This window comes from Hippoglossus hippoglossus, chromosome 6 (genome assembly GCF_009819705.1).
Source record: "Hippoglossus hippoglossus isolate fHipHip1 chromosome 6, fHipHip1.pri, whole genome shotgun sequence".
NCBI classification, from domain to species: domain Eukaryota; kingdom Metazoa; phylum Chordata; class Actinopteri; order Pleuronectiformes; family Pleuronectidae; genus Hippoglossus; species Hippoglossus hippoglossus.
In genome coordinates, this window is record NC_047156.1 from 20210923 (window position 1) to 20232493 (window position 21571).

At 42.8% G+C, this 21571-nt stretch overlaps 1 protein-coding gene across 14 annotated transcripts in view; it reads right to left on the reverse strand.

Annotated features, from left to right (window-relative positions):
* Positions 1-532: 532 nt before the first annotated feature.
* LOC117763646 (pleckstrin homology domain-containing family A member 7-like) overlaps positions 533-21571 on the reverse strand; it is a 125629-nt gene continuing 104590 nt past the window's right edge. For 5 of the 14 annotated variants that reach the window (XM_034588930.1, XM_034588934.1, XM_034588935.1 and 2 more), the window contains 21 exons: positions 20695-21249; positions 19982-20537; positions 18735-18818; positions 17984-18226; positions 15749-15802; positions 15341-15424; positions 14209-14274; positions 12514-12594; positions 11782-11931; positions 11487-11588; positions 11155-11266; positions 10472-10602; positions 10137-10331; positions 9324-9420; positions 8709-8800; positions 7357-7614; positions 4307-4480; positions 2927-3060; positions 2574-2707; positions 2139-2179; positions 533-1033 (listed from right to left, as the gene is read on the reverse strand). In XM_034588930.1, coding sequence (XP_034444821.1) covers positions 2154-2179; positions 2574-2707; positions 2927-3060; positions 4307-4480; positions 7357-7614; positions 8709-8800; positions 9324-9420; positions 10137-10331; positions 10472-10602; positions 11155-11266; positions 11487-11588; positions 11782-11931; positions 12514-12594; positions 14209-14274; positions 15341-15424; positions 15749-15802; positions 17984-18226; positions 18735-18818; positions 19982-20537; positions 20695-21249 — 3328 coding nt within the window. In that variant the 3' untranslated portion in view covers positions 533-1033; positions 2139-2153. Of the gene's footprint in view, positions 1034-2138; positions 2180-2573; positions 2708-2926; positions 3061-4306; positions 4481-6735; positions 7615-8708; positions 8801-9323; positions 9421-10136; positions 10332-10471; positions 10603-11154; positions 11267-11486; positions 11589-11781; positions 11932-12513; positions 12595-14208; positions 14275-15340; positions 15425-15748; positions 15803-17983; positions 18227-18734; positions 18819-19981; positions 20538-20694; positions 21250-21571 lie in introns of those variants that run through there. The other 9 variants (XM_034588945.1, XM_034588940.1, XM_034588933.1 and 6 more) reach the window with 8 other exon arrangements.

The window sequence follows — 21571 nt, forward strand, 5'->3', positions numbered from 1 at the left end:
GCTCCTGTTTGATGTCAGCACTTCTCCACCACATACACACATGTCAAACACTGTTTATCATTTAGTACAAGTGAATATTCTCTTGTGCTGAAGCACTTTGAACAGCTCTCTCTGTACAGGACAGGACGGATGATATAGAACATTATACTAAGACAAAACTGAACATCAACCTGGGCAACAACATCAAATATACATCAGCATCTATATGCCTTTAAATTGAATATTATCCTGTATGTGATATGAACATTATGACACATACAGACTTTTAATGGACTGTATTTATACAGCACTTTTACAGTCTTACCGACCACTCAAAGCACTTTACAGAACACGTCACATTCTCCCATTCACACACACATCATTCAGTACTTCTATTTCTATCCCACACCATTAGGGGCAGTCTGGGGATCGAACCACCGACCTTCTGGTTGGTGGACGACCCCCTCTATTTCCTGCACGACACAAATGATTGTATATTATAATATATTCTATTATATTTTTGACATTTCAAGGAAATAGACAACAAATAATGAACTTGTTTAATGTAATATTTATTTTGTGTGCTGACTATTGCCGCTCGAAGTCGACAGGAGCGTGATCGTTGGGGGACAGTGTTGAGAAACTATACAGTAGAAATAACACGATCAAAAATAAGCCACGTAATAAATAGTTAATGTGAAAACATTACTGCAGTTATCTGAGCATGTCGGCTTTTATTTCACTCTTTTTAGTTACTCGTAAAAACACAGAGCAAACTGCAGAACGGGTCATTGTAGATTAGTTTAAAAAAAAGAACAATTTACTTGTTTATAAATTATGACTTGACTGTGCCATGTAAGTGCAGAAGCAATGAAACTCGAGTCTATTTAAAAACTGCAACTCAACACACTGTTAGAAACATGTATGTAGCTCTTTGCCTCGTGAGCTTCGTTACAAGTGAATCTGTTAAAAAAACCGATTGGCTCCTTCCCTCCCTCCTTGTGTTTGGTGGCGGTGGTCGTTCCTGCGGGTCAGTGCTCTGCAGCAGCTTTGGCTGAGAAGAAGGAAACACAAGAGGAATTAAATCATGCAAACACACCTTCAATTTACAGACGTGTTCATACAAATGAACCACACATTTCATTTGCATAAGAATGTATGATTTTAACAGGTTTCCAGCAGCCTTCATGAGGGCAAACAGCTCCCAGTCTCTTTGAACAGTTTATAGTTTTGTGTTATTTAACATAATGTGATACCTCTGTCATCCTCCTCCACCGAGGAGGTTATGTTTTCGTCTACGTTGGTTTTTTGCAGGATTACACAAAAACTAACCTTTTCCATGAAATTGTGTGGAGGAGGACGGCTTGAACCAAGAAAAAACCCATTAAAGAATAAAGTTATTTTTTTTCCTTTTTCTTCAGATTCATCATTTTTTCAACATTTGTATTCATTTCTCAAAAGATAATTCATGTCTCTTGATGGAAAAAAATCTGACCTGTTTAGGGAAATGGAATTTATGAGTGTGTGAATTTTGGTGCAGAACTAAACAAAAATCCAGATCTAGTGAATTTAAATGTTGTTTCATAAGGGGCCAGTTGGGTCTTGGCAGAGGTATGACAAAACAATCTGTTTGGCCTATTTGGTCTAGACTGCTTTACACCAGTAAAATGTTATATTCACAGGAAACACAGGAGCTGCACAAAGCAACGTGCATAATAGTGTGAATATTCTTATACCTACAAGAAAGAAAAGAATCAAACGAAAACACACAACTCACACCAAAACACCACTTACACAAAGACAGGTCACCACATTTCCCTGAAGCAGCCCTTTCTAAAGACAAAGAAACCAGCACTCCACACAGATTTTCTTTTTACACTGACTTGATATGAACAAGGAAGAAATTCCCAACAGCAAACCAAAGGTGAAATGATTTTTACGCAGAAAGTTTGGTTGATGACAGATTCGTTTTCTCATAGATTTACTTGGCATAAAAGAAAAAAAAACAATGTTGTATGTACATCACTGGGACATTTTAAAAGAAAGGTGTAAGTGAGCGGAGTTCGAGGCTGGTGTAATGTAAGCTGTGCACATTTCGGGTCAGACAACAAACATAATGATTAATCCACAGCACAAGAAGGGGAAAATGGCAGATATACCTGGACCAGACATGCTCATCGACTCTCCAGCCACTCAGTCCCTGCACACCAGGGACAACGACACATCACATGATGCCAGACTTATTATGTTTCTAGATTCACTGTGTGTGTGTGTGTGTGTGTGTGTGTGTGTGTGTGTGTGTGTGTGTGTGTGTGTGTGTGTGTGTGTGTGTGTGTGTGTACATTCGTATTCATATCTTTGCGAGAATGAATTGGAGGTTTACACTCGCACAGCTGGACATTTCTGCAAAGTGAGGACATCACGTTGTCTTTTCTTCTCCATGAGGCTGTTTGAGGGCTGACTTGGTTGTGAGGTAAACGCTTGGCTTTTAAAACTGGGATGTAAAAGGGACGGCACATGCGGCCCATTTGAAGGTTGATGCTGAGGTTAGAGCTAAGAGGATGCATGTTGTTAATGAAGGGGTGCGTACTAACCTGCCACCAGTTTGCTCTTGCGCGATGCCTCTGAAGCCAGTGTCTGGGACACGTTCATGATCCTCTCCTGCTGCTTCAGAGCCGAGTCCAGCTCACTGAAGTCTAATGGTGCCGACGGCTGCATGTTGTGAACACTGTCAGGATGATACACACACATGAACAAGGTGTCAGTGTCCTTTAAAATCAATATCGAGGTAGTTTGAACGATCATGTTTCTGGCATTATTGTAAATGATATGTTACCATTTATGCCTCAAAAACAAAGATCCTATGAAAACGAACATGGCCCTAGTGGTGAAACTTTAACATCCTGACTCAACCTAGCTCCAGTGTATTTATTTGTGTGTCATCTACCTGGATCTGGCCACGAGGTTCTTGATGCGCTCGGCCCGACGAGAGCGTTCCTCCAGCTCCTCTGGGCTCACAGGCTCGTCAGGGTCAGACTCTATGTAGCGCTCCGGGATGGGAACCTTTTGTGGTTTGGACAGCTGCGTATTGGAAAGACAGTCTTATACTGGTGTCCCATGGATTCAGACCAGCTGTAGTGTATTGGATACTACAGCAAAACTAAATGACTTGTTGTATTCTTCCGATAAACAATGAATTATGAAACTTGCTTGGTAATATACTGTGTTAATCCCATGATAATATTAAAGAATTCCCTTTTAGATTAAGGGGTAGGATTGTTACGTTTAGTCAGAGGAGCTTAATCTGTGGATCTTAAATTAAAACCTTTAAAACAACTAACATGAAATAATCCAAATCAAGAAATCAGCTTTTGTCAAAATGGAAATAATCACATTTACAGAGTCAGGAGAAAATGTACTGTATGCAAAATGAAAAGAACATTATTCCTACTCACAAGATATCTAACCTGTCATTGTGATATTTCGATTTTTGAACGGTTTCAAATACGTTGATTTAAACACAAAAATAAATGGAGCGAGGCTCGGGAGCAAGTTCAGGCAGCCAACTCGAGCTGCACTGATCATGTGACCTGCCACACTCTCCACAACCCTCTATAATACACACCCTCCTAATTTGATGGGGTCTATTTAAGCTCCAAAGATTTCCCATCTCTCCCTTTTGCTTGCCTCTGCTGCCCTACGCCAGTATTGCTGCCCCCCCCCCCCCAGCATCCACCTGTGGGCCTGGCAGGGGTTTTCCAAATATTTGCTTATCACCCCCATTTATATCAATGCGATCATATCTGGGGAAGTGATGAAGTCGAAGCATAGAAGCCGAACACGATGTTCTGCTGCTGCAATAAACTTTTCAAAATAAGAATGTGATTGCTTTTTACCGATGTGAGCACAAAGTTCTGGAACAAGCACACACAAGGCTTTGAACAAGGTTGCTTCCAAACAAACCCAATGGAAGTCTGTCTCAAGAACCTGACCTAGACAGTCCCTGTGTGTCGAGCTCTCATACAGAGACACATTCAGAGGATTCAATCCCCTTGAGCATTTTCTCTTTCATGTACTGTACATCTTTTTTTCTCATGAGGGAAAGGCTGCGGATACAATGATAACTTTCATCTGAATTAATTTGGTCAGCAAATACACAAATATGAGGCTAAAAATTTGACAAACAAATTAGAGATAAAAGTGGGAAATAACACCCTTAGATCTTTTCCTGTTGTGTGAGAGTATGGATGTTGTCAAAGAGGAAGTGAGATGCATCACAACTGTGCAGGATTGTTATTATTTTCATAATCTTTATCATCATCTTTACCTCCCGGCTGATGTCCAGGTCGTAGTCAAATGGCTCCACGTCCACCTCTCGTATGTGGGCTGCGGTCAGCGTCACCCACTCATCAGATTGGAACCTGCCTCTCTCCCTCACTTGGTTCCATCCTTCATCGCTCTGACCCTCTGCCCCCAGTCGCTCCTCCCGCCAATCAAACACCTAGAAAGAGCCGGAGTCAGAGTTACGCAGACGACTCAGAAAAACACTTGCGTTCTGCCTACTGCATGTGGGTTCATAAGTTAAGTCAATTAATCCCCAAAACACCAGTGTTACTGAACAAATGTATAATATTAATTGATTTTGTGATCACTATTAGCAGCCCAAGTCATTTTATAGATCAGTGATGGTTAATAAAAAACATACTTACAACATGTTTACTCTTCAATCAAGTGAAAGCAAAGACAAAGTCAGATAGAGGGAGGGAGCAGTGGAAGGCAAGAAGAGCAGTGACAATCTTTCTGTGACTGGAAGCAGTGGCTAACATCGGTAATAGCACTGCTGTGGTGTTGGAAGAATTTAAACAATATGTATAAAAATGCTACATACAGAATTACCTCCGAGGCTTTTTGGTTACATATGTGACGTTGCTGCAGTGAGCTGTGCCTCAGGTAGGAGACAAATATGGTTTAATGTTTCTCAGCTTCCAAGAATAACTGGAGCAAGAAGTTTATCCAGACATTTGAAATATTGATGTGAAGTGTAATTATCACAGAGGAGACCCAGGCCGACGATTAGTCTGTGCACATCTTTCTCCCTTAATGTTCACCAGTGTGTGTGTGTGTGTGTTTGTGTGTGGTGAGCGGTACTTGTGAGTATCCATCCAAGGGGCATCAAAGCCATGCATGCATCGTTCCCACTTCAGTAGCCTGCAGCAGAGTCTGATCTGTTGTCGTGCTCACATGCTCTGAGAAACACTGCATCCCATGCCTTGTTGAGCTCAAGAGAATCAATTGCCCACACAAAAGGAGAGAGAGAGAGAGAAAGAAAAACCATGCAGACACAGATTCATCAACCCCCCACCGGATTAGGAAGAACACAGCCAAGAGGAGGTTCAGAAGCCGGAAACTCTTTATTGTCAAGTGCAAATCTCTACATGATAGAAAAGAAAAAGGGACAAGAGTTGTGCGTCGCTTCCCAGTTACACAGAATTAGTTGGTGATAAGCTGTTCACGTCTCTACGTTTCTATACTATCATTCTTCTCTTTCAACTTCCTGGAACTATTTTTTCTCTTTGATATTGTACGTAGCTGCGGAAGGATAAAATCAATACGGCAGAAAAGCGTTCCAGATTAATACTTGTCAGAAAAACAAGGAGAGGACAGCAGCGCCATCAAGAACCAAAACTGGGCTGTGACACGCACATGGTAAAATATTTCATTGGTCTGTCACCAGAAAATGACAGTTTTGTAATTTATTAAACAAAATATGAGTATGAGTTACATTTTTCTGTAAGTGTATCCTGCTCTCGCTAGTTTTTCCAGGATGACCAACCCTAGCTTTAAATTTGTTTAATGCAATTCAAAATGTTCCACTGTACATACTAAACTGTCCCTTGTGTCTTCCCACACACATTTCCCGTGACAAGATGTCTGCTCCTTGTTCATACTCATTATTGCTTTTCACCCCAGTTGCTCGGACCTTTCCTCTATATTTACGTTGCATAAAACAGCACAGCATAGGCCACTTAAAAAGTACTCAGATTAGAGCAAAGCTTCTCCTCCCAACTTTAGTCTCGGCAATGTCATTCTCAACCACTGTAAAACGACAAAAGTAAAGCTTCCGTAGAAGAAAAGGCTGTGTTAATGAGATGTTAATTCAAATATAAAACTGTGTAAACATGTTTTGCGCTGGTGGAGTGGATACAATAAAATAAGCTCTGGCGTTCATGGTTATATGCACTAAAACGAGGTGAAGATGTAGTGGCAGAAGATCACAGACTGTGTATTCCTGATTACAGGCAGATCTCATAGCAGTCTGTGAACCTGTGATAATACTTCCAATATATGTAGTTATATAATTTTATCTTGGCAGAAGTCTGACATTTTGAATGTTTCTGTATTGCTTTTCCACCTCAGGCATGTTAGCATTGCTAGCATCCTTCACCGAAACCAAGGGGCACATGCAGCGGTAAGCTAGCTTTAGGTCACATGTCAAAGTCGTCCTTTAGTCGTCTACATCTTCCTCAATGCTAGCTCTTCATCGTTCCTATGATTCTGCAGTGGAGACGTGTGTGCGTTAAACAAACCATGATTGATTCTAATGTCGATTAAAGGAGGTAAATTTGGGACAAAGGCAAAAGGATCATCAGCAAAAAAAGGCACTTGGATATATCCTGAAGAAAAGAAAGCAGGGAGGTATGATCATGATTGGTGCCACTAGCATTGCCTCTTTCTTCATTTCATCAACCTGAAAACTTCAATTTCCCAACATTTCCGCCACTCCTCTATATGTACTATATACCAAATCTCTACAAAATAGAACTGTACAACTGTGTACTGAAAATATCCCTCAGTAAATAAATAAAAGTGTACAAGTACACGGTATGTAGATGTACATAAATGGGCTCTTTTCTCTACTTCCTGGTGCTAAAACAGAGGAAGGTAGGAGGTATGACACCTTCCTTTCCCTCCTTTACTCAATAGATTTACATTCAGAATTGTGTCAGTGAGGTCCCACTAGGGGGCAGTGTTAACACGGTTCACTTTAACCCCCGAACCTTTAAAAAAATAAACAGGGAGCTACTCTGTCCCAGTCCAAATACACCAGCCAAGCATTGCATCTCAGTCCCCCTCGTTTTGTCTCCCATTGTTCTTAAAGCGTTAACCAAGCTAGCTAACCAGCTGCACCCACGTCCTGCCCATCAGGGTGTTAGTGCTTGCGGCCAATGTCAACAACCACTGGTTACATGGCAGACAGTGCTAGTGTGTTAGCATTCCTGCAAGGTTATTATGTGGCAGGATGGCTTAGCAGCAGGGGGGTTGAAGGTGGTGCTCCCTGTGTCTGCTGCTGCTGCGCCGGGGAGGGGGGTAACGTACGGTGGCCGGAGCGTCAGAGGAGGTGGAGGGCATCCTGGAGGAGGAGTGCTGGGTGGTGACGGCGGAGGTGGAGAGGCCCGTGCAGGAGCGGTCCCCCTGGCTGAGGTTCCTCTTGCGCTCGCGAACCAGCGCCTTCTGGTGGCGCTTCATCCGCTCCAGCTGCTCCTCCGCGGTCATTCGTCCTCGAGGCTGGCTGCTCGCGAGCTGCGAGGCTTCTGTGGGTGAGGACAGGCGCTCCAAGGCACTCTTAGGTCTCTCCTGGTGAAACAGGGAAGCAGGACAGACAGAATGCCAGGATGGAAACAAGGAGGGGATGGGTGGTTAGTAGAGAGGATAAAAAAGCAGTTATCCATTTTTCCTAGATACATTACAAACAACCTGATTTAGTTTAACCAAAATAACCAGTGTGAAAGGAGCCTGGGACCAATGGACCAAAACTTTGTCTGACCAAAAGAGGTGGTGTCGCTCCAGATCAAACTGAACCGTGGTTCAGATCATTTGCAGAGTGAAATCATTCTTTTGATCGACAGTTCAGACTTTCGGATCAATTGCAGGAAGTTAAGACAACATTAAACAATAGAAGAAGAAAATTAAGCTGTAGCTGCTCACAGTAGTCTTCACCAATTATATAAATGACACTGAACTATTAAACGACAAGGATGCTTATTTAACTATTATTGATACCATAATGATATTACTGGGGCAACAAAAGTAACAAAGTGAAGCAGTTAATTAATTTTCTCCATTCAAATGGAAAGCTACTTTTTTTCTATGTACAATTTTTTAAATATACAAATATACAAGTACAATAAGTGATCTACAGCTACAATCCAATCGATTTCAAGTATAGGTAGATGCAGCCAATGTAGGTGATAATAGGACGTATGTACGTATGTCATGTATGTATGAAATTAAATTATTTAGTCCACTCCCTAAATATGAAACCAAAAACAATTGGATGAAATGTAAATAATGTAACTGAGACATGAACCATGATCCAGACTTTCAGGAGTAAACTGCCCTTAATAAGGACATGATGTAAAGCAGAACCTTAATAAAGACATGATGAACCTAATTGTATCAATAGGTCGGATATTGTCTTTAACACTGGATGATGTTGCCCTTAAAACTGTTATTCCTGAACTTGCCATTCAAGTGATACTGCACACTTAAATGTGTTTATTTTTCAAGGCAATTTTGAATTACCAGTCACTACACCTAAAACTTAAGGGTTAAGTTACACTTTAAAGATAATAGTGAAAGTGACTCTAACCAGGCCCATGCAAGCACTGAGTTTCTCCAGCTGATCACAGGTATTATCTGACATCTCCATCCTCCTTGTCCTGACTCACCCTGGCTGCGGAGCTCCCAGGACCTCTCCTCAGGGTGACGTAGGATGAGATGGAGTTGGACTGGTTCAGATGAGATGAAGAGCCTGACAGACCTAGATCACATTTGATGTTGATGTTGACAACAAACAATTTCGTTTAGGTTGTGACAATGCAAAATAAATTCTAAAGGAAAAAATATAGGACTTGTACTTTAAGTGAAACAAAAAACCTTGCTCAAAATGTATCAACACTGGATAAATAATAACCGTGAGAAATCTACACATCTCGTCACAAATCTGGACCTTCTCTCTGAAATAAATTTACATATTAACTGACAAATATTCTTGTCAATGCAGTCTAGCTGCCAGCTGAAATCAACATTGCTCAAACTCACATCTTCAGCAGCAACAAAGAAAATAAAAACAAAAATTTGAATAAACCACATCACAGTAAACTTCTTGATAATTGAAGCAAAAAACTTTTATGCTACTCAGTATGTATGCATTTATATTTTAAAATAAGTTGTGTCCAGGTTGTTGGTCTCTAATGGGTCATCACTGGCCTTAATAAAAGGGTTTGATAAAGAAAACATTGAAATGTGCAGTATAATCATTTCACATGTTACAGATCAGATACCTGTGCCTGGGAAATACTGGTAGTCGGCGTCAGACCCAGTGTTGTGGTGACTCATTCCTGGCAGCTCTGGTTCACTCAGGTAAGATCGCAAGTCGGCCTGAAACCAGAAAAGGTCAGACAGGAAGTCAGAGTGGCAGCTTGTAAAGAAAACTAATTTCAAATCAACCAGTCCCAGGAACAGATTTCTAAACCTTTAGATTTCAATTTAAAGGGGACATAGCATGCAAATTCCACTTTGTTAGTGCTTCTACACGTTAATGTGGGTATCTGGCATGTCTACCAACCCAAAAACTCTGGAAAAAAAACACTCGCGCGTTTTGTTATGGTTCCTCTAAGTCAGAAACGTCATGCTTGAGTGACTCGATTGAGCTTCCTGGGTTTTGTCTCGTAACAAGGCACTGGAAGTCTCCCTACATGGCCTTGGCCCACCCCACCCCCCACCTCAACCCCCCCCCCGTCCCAAACTCCAGGACAACAGAAGGGGAATACAAAGTATGGGATGCATATTTGATAATTTATATCATATAAAATATGTAATTTATATCGTTTAAAATCATGGGGGGAGAGGGGGAGAGGGGGAGAGGGGGGAGGGGGGAGCTGGCTCATTAGCATTTAAAGGAACAGGCACTCAAAACAGGTCACTCTGTGGAGGGCTGTTTTAGACAGGGTAAAAAGGGTGCTGTTTTATATGATCCTTGTGGTATTTTGACCAAAGTATGTTACAGACATTTCATTAAGACCCCAAGGCAACCATATCAACTTGTGGTAAAATGGGCATGCTATGTCCCCTTTAAAAACAAAACACAAGCGTACCTTACAGTCTCCATTGACGACATACTGCCCACTCTCCCTGTCCCTCTTCCTCTCATCTGATTGGCGTTTTAGTCCACGCACCGACGTATGGCGGATGACTGAGGACTCTTTGGGGAGAGGAGGCACCACAGGGGGCGTCTCTTCGTAGTCATAGAGGCGGGGCAGGGGTGGCCGGGGCGGGGCGCTGTCATCTGCCTGAAACAGTAGAAATGAAAATGGAAAAAATTACAGGAAGTAGTGACTAATAAACACAATCAAACTAAATCCAGCAGTAATTCCTGAGATTGAACATGAAGCCATCTCTGCTCTGTCACAAGCGGAAGGGAGACACTCACCCACTTTGGCACGGTGCTGTGAGGCAAAGTGTGAGAGAGGATCCTGGGGATGGAGCTTCGAGGAGGAGGCTGGACCTCTGTGCAATGGGAAGGCACTGCAGGGTCCGACACCGAAGGCACTAATTTCCTCTCTGGGGGGGAGGGGGGGCAAACACAGAGAAAGCAAGAATGAGCAGTTTCTTTTTTTGGATTTAAAATCTGTCCCATTTCTGAGAAGAGGAAAAACAGACATCTAGAAACAGATGTCAACAAATGCAGACAAAAGCTACACAACAAAAAACATGTTAACTGTAGAGTACTCTTACAGAATCAGTTTCTCTAAACTAAAACATATGTAAATGTGAACAATAGAAAGCTGTTTACTGATAGAAACACTGTGCAGAGTTTCAGCTATAATGAGAAGCTTTAGTAGACTGTATATTATATATGTGTGTGTGTGTGTGTGTGTGTGTGTGTGTGTGTGTGTGTGTGTGTGTGTGTGTGTCACCTCACAAATTTATACCACAGTTAAAGGAAATTGTTTTTTCCCCTCGTTGTGGTGTGCATGGAGGATACGTCAGCATCACTGCATCTTAAAAACTCTCTTTCTGTCTTTTTGTCAATTTGTCATAAACTGTAAATCCATTGTATTGTATTTCAATAAAGAAGACACTGAATGGATTTTACTGTTATGGTCTCCCTACCTGGGTTCTGGACAGAGTCAATGGTGATCTTGTAGTTGGCTTTGCTCGCACTCAGTCCCGCCATCACGTCTTCGATCCTCCACAGCTCGCGCTTCATCTCAGCTTTCTCTTGCTACAGTTTGACAAACGCAGGCAAACATTCACTTGTTGTTTGTAGCTTTCACTTCTGGCTTGGTTCAACTTGGTTTTCTATCTCACACAATTGATAATTCATATAATTTAGCCCGTAAATAGATTGAAAAGAAAATGTGGAGATACAGAGTATGTACATTTTGAAATTGAGCTGGCTGTGTGGAGGTAGAGCTGCTCTGAGCTGCAGAACCAGACCTCACCTGAGGGGTGGCGCTGTGGTTCATATGTGTCTGCAGCACCATCCTTAATTGCTCCACTGATCTCTCCAGCCTGCTGTACTCCTCCCAGGCCTGTGCCATCTCCTGCATCACACACACACAAACACAGGTTACATATATACACAGATATATATTTTCATCTGCATTGTGTGTATGTACAGCAATTTGTTCATGTTATATGAGATTTTACATTTGTCATAGTGTGATTTATGCATAGGACACTTTTTATTTCACCATATTAAAATAGACCCACAGTATTTTGATCAAACATATATACCGTGGAGAGGCGTGATATTTGGGCCCTGATGGTGACCAGGTCCTCCTGCAGCAGCCTCTGCTGATAGGCGATCTTGTGGGTGTGGGCCGGCTGCTCCTGGAATTGCTCCATCTGCTGGTGGGACATGTCCAGTACGCTCTCCAGCTTGTCCTGAAGCAGTGAGGGTTTGAGCAGCAGGAGGTCAACGAAAAACAAACCACAACCGCTTCACTTACTGCTCTAGAAAAATTACATTAGCATGTAACAGGTATCCCAAAACGCCTCCAGAGGGCAGCAGGTCTCTATTGTCAACTTCTTTGGCATTCTCTTACTCAACTGCAGGGATGCATATGATTATTCTTTCATTCCAGGACTTCTAGTATAATATACTATATTTATTTTGGTGTGTTCAACATCCAAGGCATAAAGCATCAGTAGCTTGTCATGTGTGTCTGGTCAGAGCTGTAGATATAGTGACAGCCCTGCTTGAGTCGGCGTCTGACAAATCACTATCCCTGCTTCTCCTTGGATAGAATTTCCTCTGAATGACTGTGAATGGTAAACCTAGAAAGAAAGCTACTTTTATGTTCTGAGGGGCTGAGCGTTTGATAGGTGACTCACACCTCTGTAGCTCGACTGATAGCAGCAAAGCCAGCTATGACTCATCACAGTGACTGAGGTCAGCGGGAGAAATGCGATGGTTTGATTGACCGAGAGCTTATACACACTAGCAGAGTTTGTGTGTGTGTGTACCTTGTCGTCCTTCAGGGAGCTGATTCTCGCCTCCAGATCCTTCAGGATCTTGTCCTGCTCACATAACCGACTCAACTTCACCTGCAGGTGGAGACACAGAGCTGTGTGGGTAAGGAGAACTAAAGGAGATATTGAAAGAACTGTGAATTCACTCAGATAAACCGCTTCTCGAGCACTCACCCAGGTGTGTCCCTGTGTTTTAACCTCTGATATTTAAGTGGCCCATTTACTTAATGGCAGCCCGCCCTGTTGGGAATAAATCCATATGTGCACTCCTTTGTGTACCTGGGTGTGTGATTGTGCGAGCTTGTAATGCTATGTGTATGTACATCCATTTTCATGTCTGAGTGCCGGCTTGCAGGTGTGTAGCACTAAATATTCATCATTTTGTGGCTCTGCTGGACTCATGCACATGTAATTACTGTGAGTGAGCCCATTAGACAAAGCGGGTGCGACCGAACTGACCCTGTTAACTACAGTGTCAGGGCGGCGCTGAGCCTTGTTAATTAATCCCCGATTAAACTCGGCTAACTTCAAGGCAAAGGTTGGATCTCTATCCTCCAGCAGTAAAAAAACACAACATCAGTGTAACAAGGTTGTGACTGAGCAGTTCGATGAGAACAAAGTACTGATCCACATCAATTTTGACTCTCGATGCTAGTTTTTATATTCCATCAAATTAATTATTAATCCTGTTGTTATCTCCACGGTGATGTTGTTGTTGGATCTAATCAAATATTCATCACAGACAGAACCCTCATAAATTCTTTACAGAGATGTGTGTGGAGCTTATAGTGAGAAATCATTTCATGGGAGAAAACAAGACTGTTTAAATAGCTACAGGGAATTGTTTGGATTATAACATTTAAAGAGTTATGGTATTTACCCACAAACACTCTCTGAATGCTGTTTTCCCCTTAAAGCTATAGTAAAAGCCGACCTCATCCTCCCACACTTTTACTGTAGGATCCATATATTGTTAAGCCCTAATTACCCTCACATTTTCCCCATCTGACCCAAAGCAGTCTTTACTGCTCCACTAACCAAACCAGAGTTTTGTGTTCGCTTGTCCCAAGAAAGAGCTCAGAGCGTGTACCAGAACCAGGCTGAACACCCAAACAAGTGCAGCATTAGAAAGTAGCAAAAAGTAGCATGTACGTTCTCCAACAACAAGTGTGCAACTAACTGATAGTCGCATCTTAAATGACTAGAATCAGGTCCAGCAAGTTCAAAAGCAATGCTGAACTGTACATCAGTTAAAAAGACATTTAAGAGTTTGGTTTATTTGTTCTGGTTCAGAAAGCCGGGGAGCATGGGTAATATACACCATTCAATGTACTTCAGTTCAGTGAGTGGAACGACTGTTGGAAAGAATTATAGAGGAAGGTTGACAGCCTCAGTGAGTGGGACTATGCAGTCGGAGCCCTGATAAAACAGACTGGTAGACTTTGTTTTGTCCGTACATGAAAACCACTTAATCGTTCGGACTTGGAGCCCAACAGAATTAATCAACATGTCTGGCTGCAGAGGGCGCTGTTGCTAAGTGAACGTTAAATAGTGTTGATTTGAAATGGTCAAGAGAGTTCTCACAAACTAACTGGACCTAAATTAGAACTTCTTGGACAGTGTGAAAATTAGAGCTGGTTTTAAGTTAATGACACCAACTCTGTAAAAGGTCGTTAAGCTTGTACTTACATCCACGTCACTTTCTGCAACTTTGACAGGTTTCCCTGACTCCTTCAGTGTCTGACTTCCAGCGACCTAGGAATCAAAAAAGAAACATTTCCAGCTGTCAGTTACAGAGTAAAACAAAGTGTCAGACTCCATGATACACTCGTGCTGGAACAGAGGAAGTACAGAGCACAGAGACCAGCTAGAAACTAGTACGAGGCTGAGGCTGACACAGACTAGAAGTGACAAGTTCTCTTGGCCTCGTGCACATGACAACATGAGTGAGTTTTGGCACACAAAATCAGCTCTTGCCATGAAGAACACAATGGCTATGGACACTTTGAAGCCCTGCACAAAAGGATGTATCCATCTACACATTTATGCACAATGTGCCCTCCATTCAAAAACGTTGCAGTACTTTTTCTGAATGGAAAAATAAAGCTATCAGCCACAACATTAAAACCGATTTAAATGCTTTGGCTGATTGGAGTATTTGTTTCAGGAACACACAATGGACGGCCTGAGTTCAGGTGCTCACTTTGAGTTTACTATCAGGGTTCTACAATGCTCGAATATCCTCCTGAAACACTCACTAGTCTGAAATATGGTGCAAATTCCACAGTGTTAAATCATTACATTTCACTGATAGCAGCGCTTTCTTGTGCTTGGAAATTTATATTTTAGGAGTATGTGTGCTCCCTTTTGGAAAAAAGTTTCTTAAAAAGCGTAACACAGTAGAGCCCCGTGTTATTGTCAAGGAGGTCCAGTGTTTCAGAGACGATGGTAGAAGCAGCTGGCTTTACAACCACCGGGCCACAGCCACAACACATGCACTGCCGAGCCATCCCATGCCGGCTACGCAACAGCATCGCCAACATCGCCACATGAGAGGGAGGGGGTGGACAGGTCGAAGGTCGCGTGAAGGTGAATGTGGTGCTGTAAGCAATGGGATGGACTTTCTAGAACATGGACTCTCTACAAATGCGAGCACACACACACTCGCATACAGACTCCACCCGTGCGTCCCTATTCTCAACACTGGAGAGACATGCACAAGCACACACACTCACTGACACACTGCGATACATCATTACACTTTAGTTGCAGTACACATTCTGCATAGACACACGCGCACAGACATACACAGAGAGCTTACGTTCATTAGAGGCCTGAGTGGCCCAGCAGTGCAGTGCAGTAGTAAACTGTGAACTGCGAGGATCAGGGGCTCTAGAGCTCTGATCTGGGAGTTAAAAAAAAAATCACAGACATAGTGCTGCAGTCACAAAATGGCGGCTGCTTTTGTGAGATGTTTCTAAAACCGCCGAAGAGTAAGAAGATCCCTGCAAGATCTTGGGGATATTTTGTCCCGCACAAGCCTGAACACCTCGGTTTGTAGCTGTAACACACTAAGGTGTTGGGTCAAATGATTGTCAGTAAGAAAACAGGGAGTGAGTTAGTGTGAGCTGGAGACATTTCAAATCAGAAAAAGGCACAGCAGAAGTTAAACTTTTTAAAATGACTAACAGGGATCGGGGGATAAACTCTGTCCATGTCCATATCTCACCTTTAGATCCAGATACTCCAAGTCCTTCTTCAGCTGCATGTAGGTGTCATCAATCTGAAGGTGAGACACGTGGGAATGCAGATTTTTTAAGTCAACAGGAATTAAATAATTCACATCTGAGTTGAATCCACCAACAACTCTCTGACGATTTAATCTCCAGGATGTTGACACATCTGCGTATCCAGCATGGTACACTTCACTGCTGATACATGCCTACTCTAAGATGCATCACAACACTCACAATTACAGTAAAAACAGGCATTTATATTGTGCTCAGCGATGCTTAGGGGCTCCTACTGCAACAAGCAAAAACACCAACACAAACCAGACTGGTTAGAAGCAGCAGATCCTGACACTTCACAGCTCACATCACTCAACAAAAAGAACACAAAACCAAGTATGGCCTAAAATGAGGGATTTACCAATCAGAAAACTGACATCCACAGTCAGCCAGTGAGCCAAAGCATGGGATGGCTTTGTGCATGTTGAAAAGTTAGCAGTGCAACATGCTATGGACAGTGTCACTAGAAGCGTAATAAGGAAACTGACCAGCCAATGACAGCACATGGAAAATAAGTGGATGGTTCTACAGCCAGGCCAGGCCAGCGCTAACCATGCCCAACGTCACACGACTAAAGCACGGGAGCTTTTGGTGAGAGGTTGCCACTAATATACTGTGACCAGGTGTTGATGCAGCAACGTTTATGTCTGTTGGTTATTTATTATTATAGGTTTGATTGTTCAGCCCTATTTCCCTTTTACACATGTATTTACAGTTACAGACGTACAGGATCAACTGGGGGTTCCAGGTCTGGCTTAAGAGTGAGAGTGAATGTGGATGGAGGAGATGTCAGTTAATATGAAACCTTTCTTCAGTAAGTCTGCATAATGGGAATTTGTACTTTGCTTTTATATGATCATAGCATGACGTGAGAAAAACGAGACGACAGTGAAAACTGCCGCAGTCTATGTGTTGCTGTCAACAGTCGTGCTTTTCATATTTGGTGCTTCTTGGTCAGATCCATGTGTGATGATGAGAGTCAGTGGGGAGATTCACTCAATGTTTTTCAAGTCTACACATCGTGGTCTTTGAATATTGACAGGCATCTCCGAGAAATTTGGATTTAAAGGTTAGAATATATATTAATTTGGTATTAGGCTGCAAAAACTGTTGTTTGTGTTCTGTGTATGGATTTTGCTCTCTTCCTAATTTGATATCTTAATCATCCGGCTCCCAGAGACGACTGCAGGTGCTGAATAAGCAGGTCATTGTGATGAAGAGTACCAGTGAAAGAATCGGTTTTCATTGAAAAGAGTTGACATACTATTTGTTATTATATTTTGGAAATCCACATCCAAAACTGAGATGGTATCCTTGGAATTTATCCTAATGAGATGGTCTTTAGTTCCTCCACCAAGGGGCTTATGTTTTCGTTTTGCTAAATCTTAGTGCGGATCTGGATCAGGGAGCAGACAAATAATTTTGCACCGTGTGAGAAAGATTACAACTATAAGACTATAAGAAAGGCTACAGGGTTTTTCATTTGAAAAAGATGGACACAGGCGTCTCTAAGTAAGTTAATGACAGCTTCATATTTATTTGTTTGTATGTCTGTCAAAAAGTAAGCACTATTATGAAAAAAATACTGAACAGTTTAACATGAAACTAGTGGAAGTATGTGGTATGGGTCTGAGAAGTACCCATTACATTTTGGGGCAGATCTGGGAATTTGTCTTTAACATTGTGAGATTTGTTGAGTCGATTTCTCAGAGAGTAAATTCATGGATCTTGATGACTAAATAAAACATTTAGGGGACTAATATTTATAAGTGTGCGTACTTTGGTGCAGATCCAAATAAAAATCTGGATCTAGTGAATTTAAATGTGGTTTCATCAGGAGACCTTTGGGCCTTATGTGCTCTACTGACTGCTATTCTAGTTACTCATGGAAAGCCATTGTTAAAACAGTTCACTCTGGACCAGCGCTGGAAAGACAGAAAGACAGAAGGACAGACAGACTGACCCATACGAAGAGCCATGAATAGCACATCAAAATATGAAATTTCTCAACAGGAAAATGTTGAAAGTCTATTAGTTTAAAAGGAATTTGTATGAGTTCTAAGTTAGAAATAATTTAGTTGTAATGTAGTCCGGCAGTATGTTTAATGGCAACCTCTTCCAGCTCCTGGTAACATGAGGGGAAGGCAGGCAGGCGTGCCGCGGGGGGCCCCCACCTTAGTGCTGCAAGGGCCTAGGATAGCTGAGAGGCCCACGTGTCCAAGCTGGGACACAGGAGAGGGGCCAGAGCTGAGGAGGGGGCTGCTGCTAGTGGTGGTAGTGGCGAGGAGGTGATTGTGGTGGAAGGGATCTGTGGGACCGTTGAGCCGCTGGAGCTGGGTTAGTGTGTGCTGGCGTGCGGAGGCCATCTTGGCCTGATGCCGGCGCAGCTGAATGAGGAGCAGAGTGAGCTCCTCGGGCTGTCAGGCACCACAAGACATTCAATCTAGCAAATCTTAATACTGACCACACCACGCTTCAGTGAAACGTCCTTACACAGTGCTAGCAGTCCAACTGTAATGTGACTAATTCAAACAAGCAGAGCTAAATTAAGGAGGATTAATGGAGTAGAAAACAAAAGGGAGAGACATAGAAGCTACAGAGTCGTAAGAAGCACTTCTCCCACAAGTTCAGTTGCAGCCAACTCGTATATGTCTGGTCAGAATCAGATTACATGTTACTCATAGCAGAGAAATAATGCACATGTGATTTCCTCAGTTCACACACAACACCATTAAATCCCAAGTCTCTTTAGACGTTAAGGTTTATGCTTCAATTTCCAGCTTGTGACAAAACTATACTAGATAAGCAAAGTAATAAAAAAAATCAATAAATAATGAAATAACTATATTTTTTATGCAAAGTTTGTTTAAATGCCAACACTTGCAATAAACATGTATGTTTTATGTATAGATGAGTAAGACATACCGTTTTGCCATGGAGGCTTGGTGCACTAACTGTGTGTGTGATGTAGCCAGAGGAAGGCATTGACCGTCTCTCGATAGTAGAAGCCTGACAACACACACACACACACACACACAGACAAACACACACAGACAAACACACACAGACAAACACACACACACACACACACACACACACACACACACACACACACACACACACACACACTTTATTCTTGTTTTCACATGGCACATTGTGCAAAACCAACTTACTTGTAGAACAGGGAAGCTTCCATATTGGTGTTTTCTCATTCACTTTAATAATGAGATATGCAACTACTAATGGGGTTGCTAGTTTGCATCACTTTGCAAACAAATACACATATGTATGGAATGTATTTGTAATATAAATATTTTTCTAAACATTTATTTTTGCCTGATACAGTTGAGGTAACTTAACAGACATGATGCCTCAAGGATTTGTATATAATTGTACCCGTTGTACCCAAAGGCACCAAAACAATTATTCTGATCAGTGGAGCACAATTCCAGCATCCGCCCCGCTCTGTCAGAATGACTGACATTGTTCTGGTTGAAAAACTTTTCTATTTGATATTGTTGCACTTGACAAAAGAAAAAAAAAAAAAGGTTTCATTGTCTAATCTTTGGAAGAGCACAAACAGATGGTATTTATTTCACACGATCCATGCAATAGAATGCAAAAGGAATTGACTTATCCAGATGATATGTCTAATCAACAATATCTATTTATGTTATCAATACAGAACTCATTCATACATGAGCCTTTCTTTTGAATTACCTTTATTTTTCATCTTTCTTGTATTAGTACTTGATTAAATAATAGATTGTTTGAGCTCTGCAGAGCCAGACATTTGGTTGTACACCATAGATAAGAGAGTGAGCTAAACACCGGTTACAAAAACACCAACTTATCTGCTCACATTACAATTTCCTCTCAATTCCTTGATTAAGAACTGAATGATTTGCCAAAATGAAAATGTTGCTTTGTGTGAACCATGTCTCTGTGTGCAGAGAGAAGTGCACTTTATTGTCAATAATAGATTTTTCTTTATCGTGTCTTGTTCTTTTGGTGTGACGGATCAAAGATAATTCCTGTATAGTAAATCCAAACCCCTGTGTTGTTTACTAACACAACATTACAGCATGTGTGTTTTATCTCAGGAAGTTAAACCTCGTGGTGTTTGTAGAAAACGTGGATTTTGGTTGTGCTGCTGTGAGACATAATGTTACCTTGAACAGCTGAGATTTGCTCCTCCGGGGGGAGACGGTGAAGGGGATGTCCACCACTGACCTTTCACCCACAGGTCTGACTGTCACCCGATCAGCTGGCGTATGCGGCCTCCGTGTGGGTGACAGGGTTCGGCTGGTACCTGGTGGGGGCCCCGGCGGGGGGATGTCTGCAGATGAAGGTGGTACCGACACACAGCGAGGATGGCCCTCGGACCTGGGGAGTGAAGAGGTGGGAGGCACGGTGGAGGGGGGGCGGGGACCGAAGGGATAGTCCGGGGCTGGGGTGTAGATAGGCGCCGTAGGGCTGCCGTGACGAAACTGGTGACGCTGCTGCCACTCATACAGCTGCCAAACGGTGTTGGACCCTGGGATGCCCTGCTCCGGGGTGAGGCGGAAGTGGCTCAGGCGGTCCTGGGCGTACTTGTACTCGCCGAGTCGGGCGGGTGTGGGACTCTGCCGAGGGGTCTTTGGCAGAGTTTGATACGTGTCCAGAAAGGTGAACTTGTGCTGGGTTGGTGGTGTGCGACGTGGGAGGGTGTTCTCTCTGGAGGGGGGGCTGTTCAATAGCAACAGAAGGACACATTAGGAGGACTTTTTTCCAATTAACAGAAAACAAACACGCACACATAATAGGACACAACAATAATGACTTTTACTTCAAATAAAGCTTTTCTAGAGAATCATTTTACAAACAGTACATGACAGATACTCACCCTTTTTGTTCTGCCTTCTGCACTTTGACCCACTGCTCCACTTGCTCCAGTGTGTTTCTCCTATGCACATGCTGGTGTGCGTCAGCAGGGGGCACCGACGGGGCCCTCTGGTACGTCCCCGCTGCAATCCCGTTGGGCTCCAGAATGGGGCTGGGCGTTTGCACAAGGCCGTTCCTTGTGCAGATGCTGGATGGTAGAGTTGAGGCGGCTCGTGATGGCGCTCGTGATGGCACCCTGGACACGGGTGCCGAGGCCGACACGGGGTCCTGCTGCAAGAGGGCAGTGGGTGTGAGGTTTGAGGGGAGGGAGGTGTGCGTGTCCATTTCCAGGCCAGTAATTCCTATGGGGTTCTCCAGCACAGGGGTGGCAGGAGAGTCTTTGTGGAAGCTGCAGAACTCCTCTGCTTCGCGGTATATTGGCTCCAGGAGGACTTCGTGGACGATTGGTTGGTAGGTGTCGGATTCTGAAGCCTTGGTCTTGTGGTGGTTTACGTGGTTCGTCTGCGGAACAGCCTGCCGCGGCAAAATGCTCAACTTCTCTAACTTGTCAGATGGTCTGCGGAGAGCAGAGATTACATGAAAAGCCTGGAGGTATACAGACCTTTTACACTTTGACACCTTTTGTAACTCTCCCTTTAACATTGTATGAGTTAGAATCCTGCGAGAATTAACTGCAGCAGTTACACTGACAGCTCCAACTTCTCGAAAGATTTCAGGGGGCTTTTATTTAATAAGCACCAATTCTGTTTCATTTGATCACCTCCCTTATATCCCATGGACAACATGCTCCACCATTTCAGGGGTCTTAGTCTTTGTTCTGTGGTGTTGAACTGAATTTTAACTAGATGAATCTCACATGAAAGTGAAACTTTTAGCCC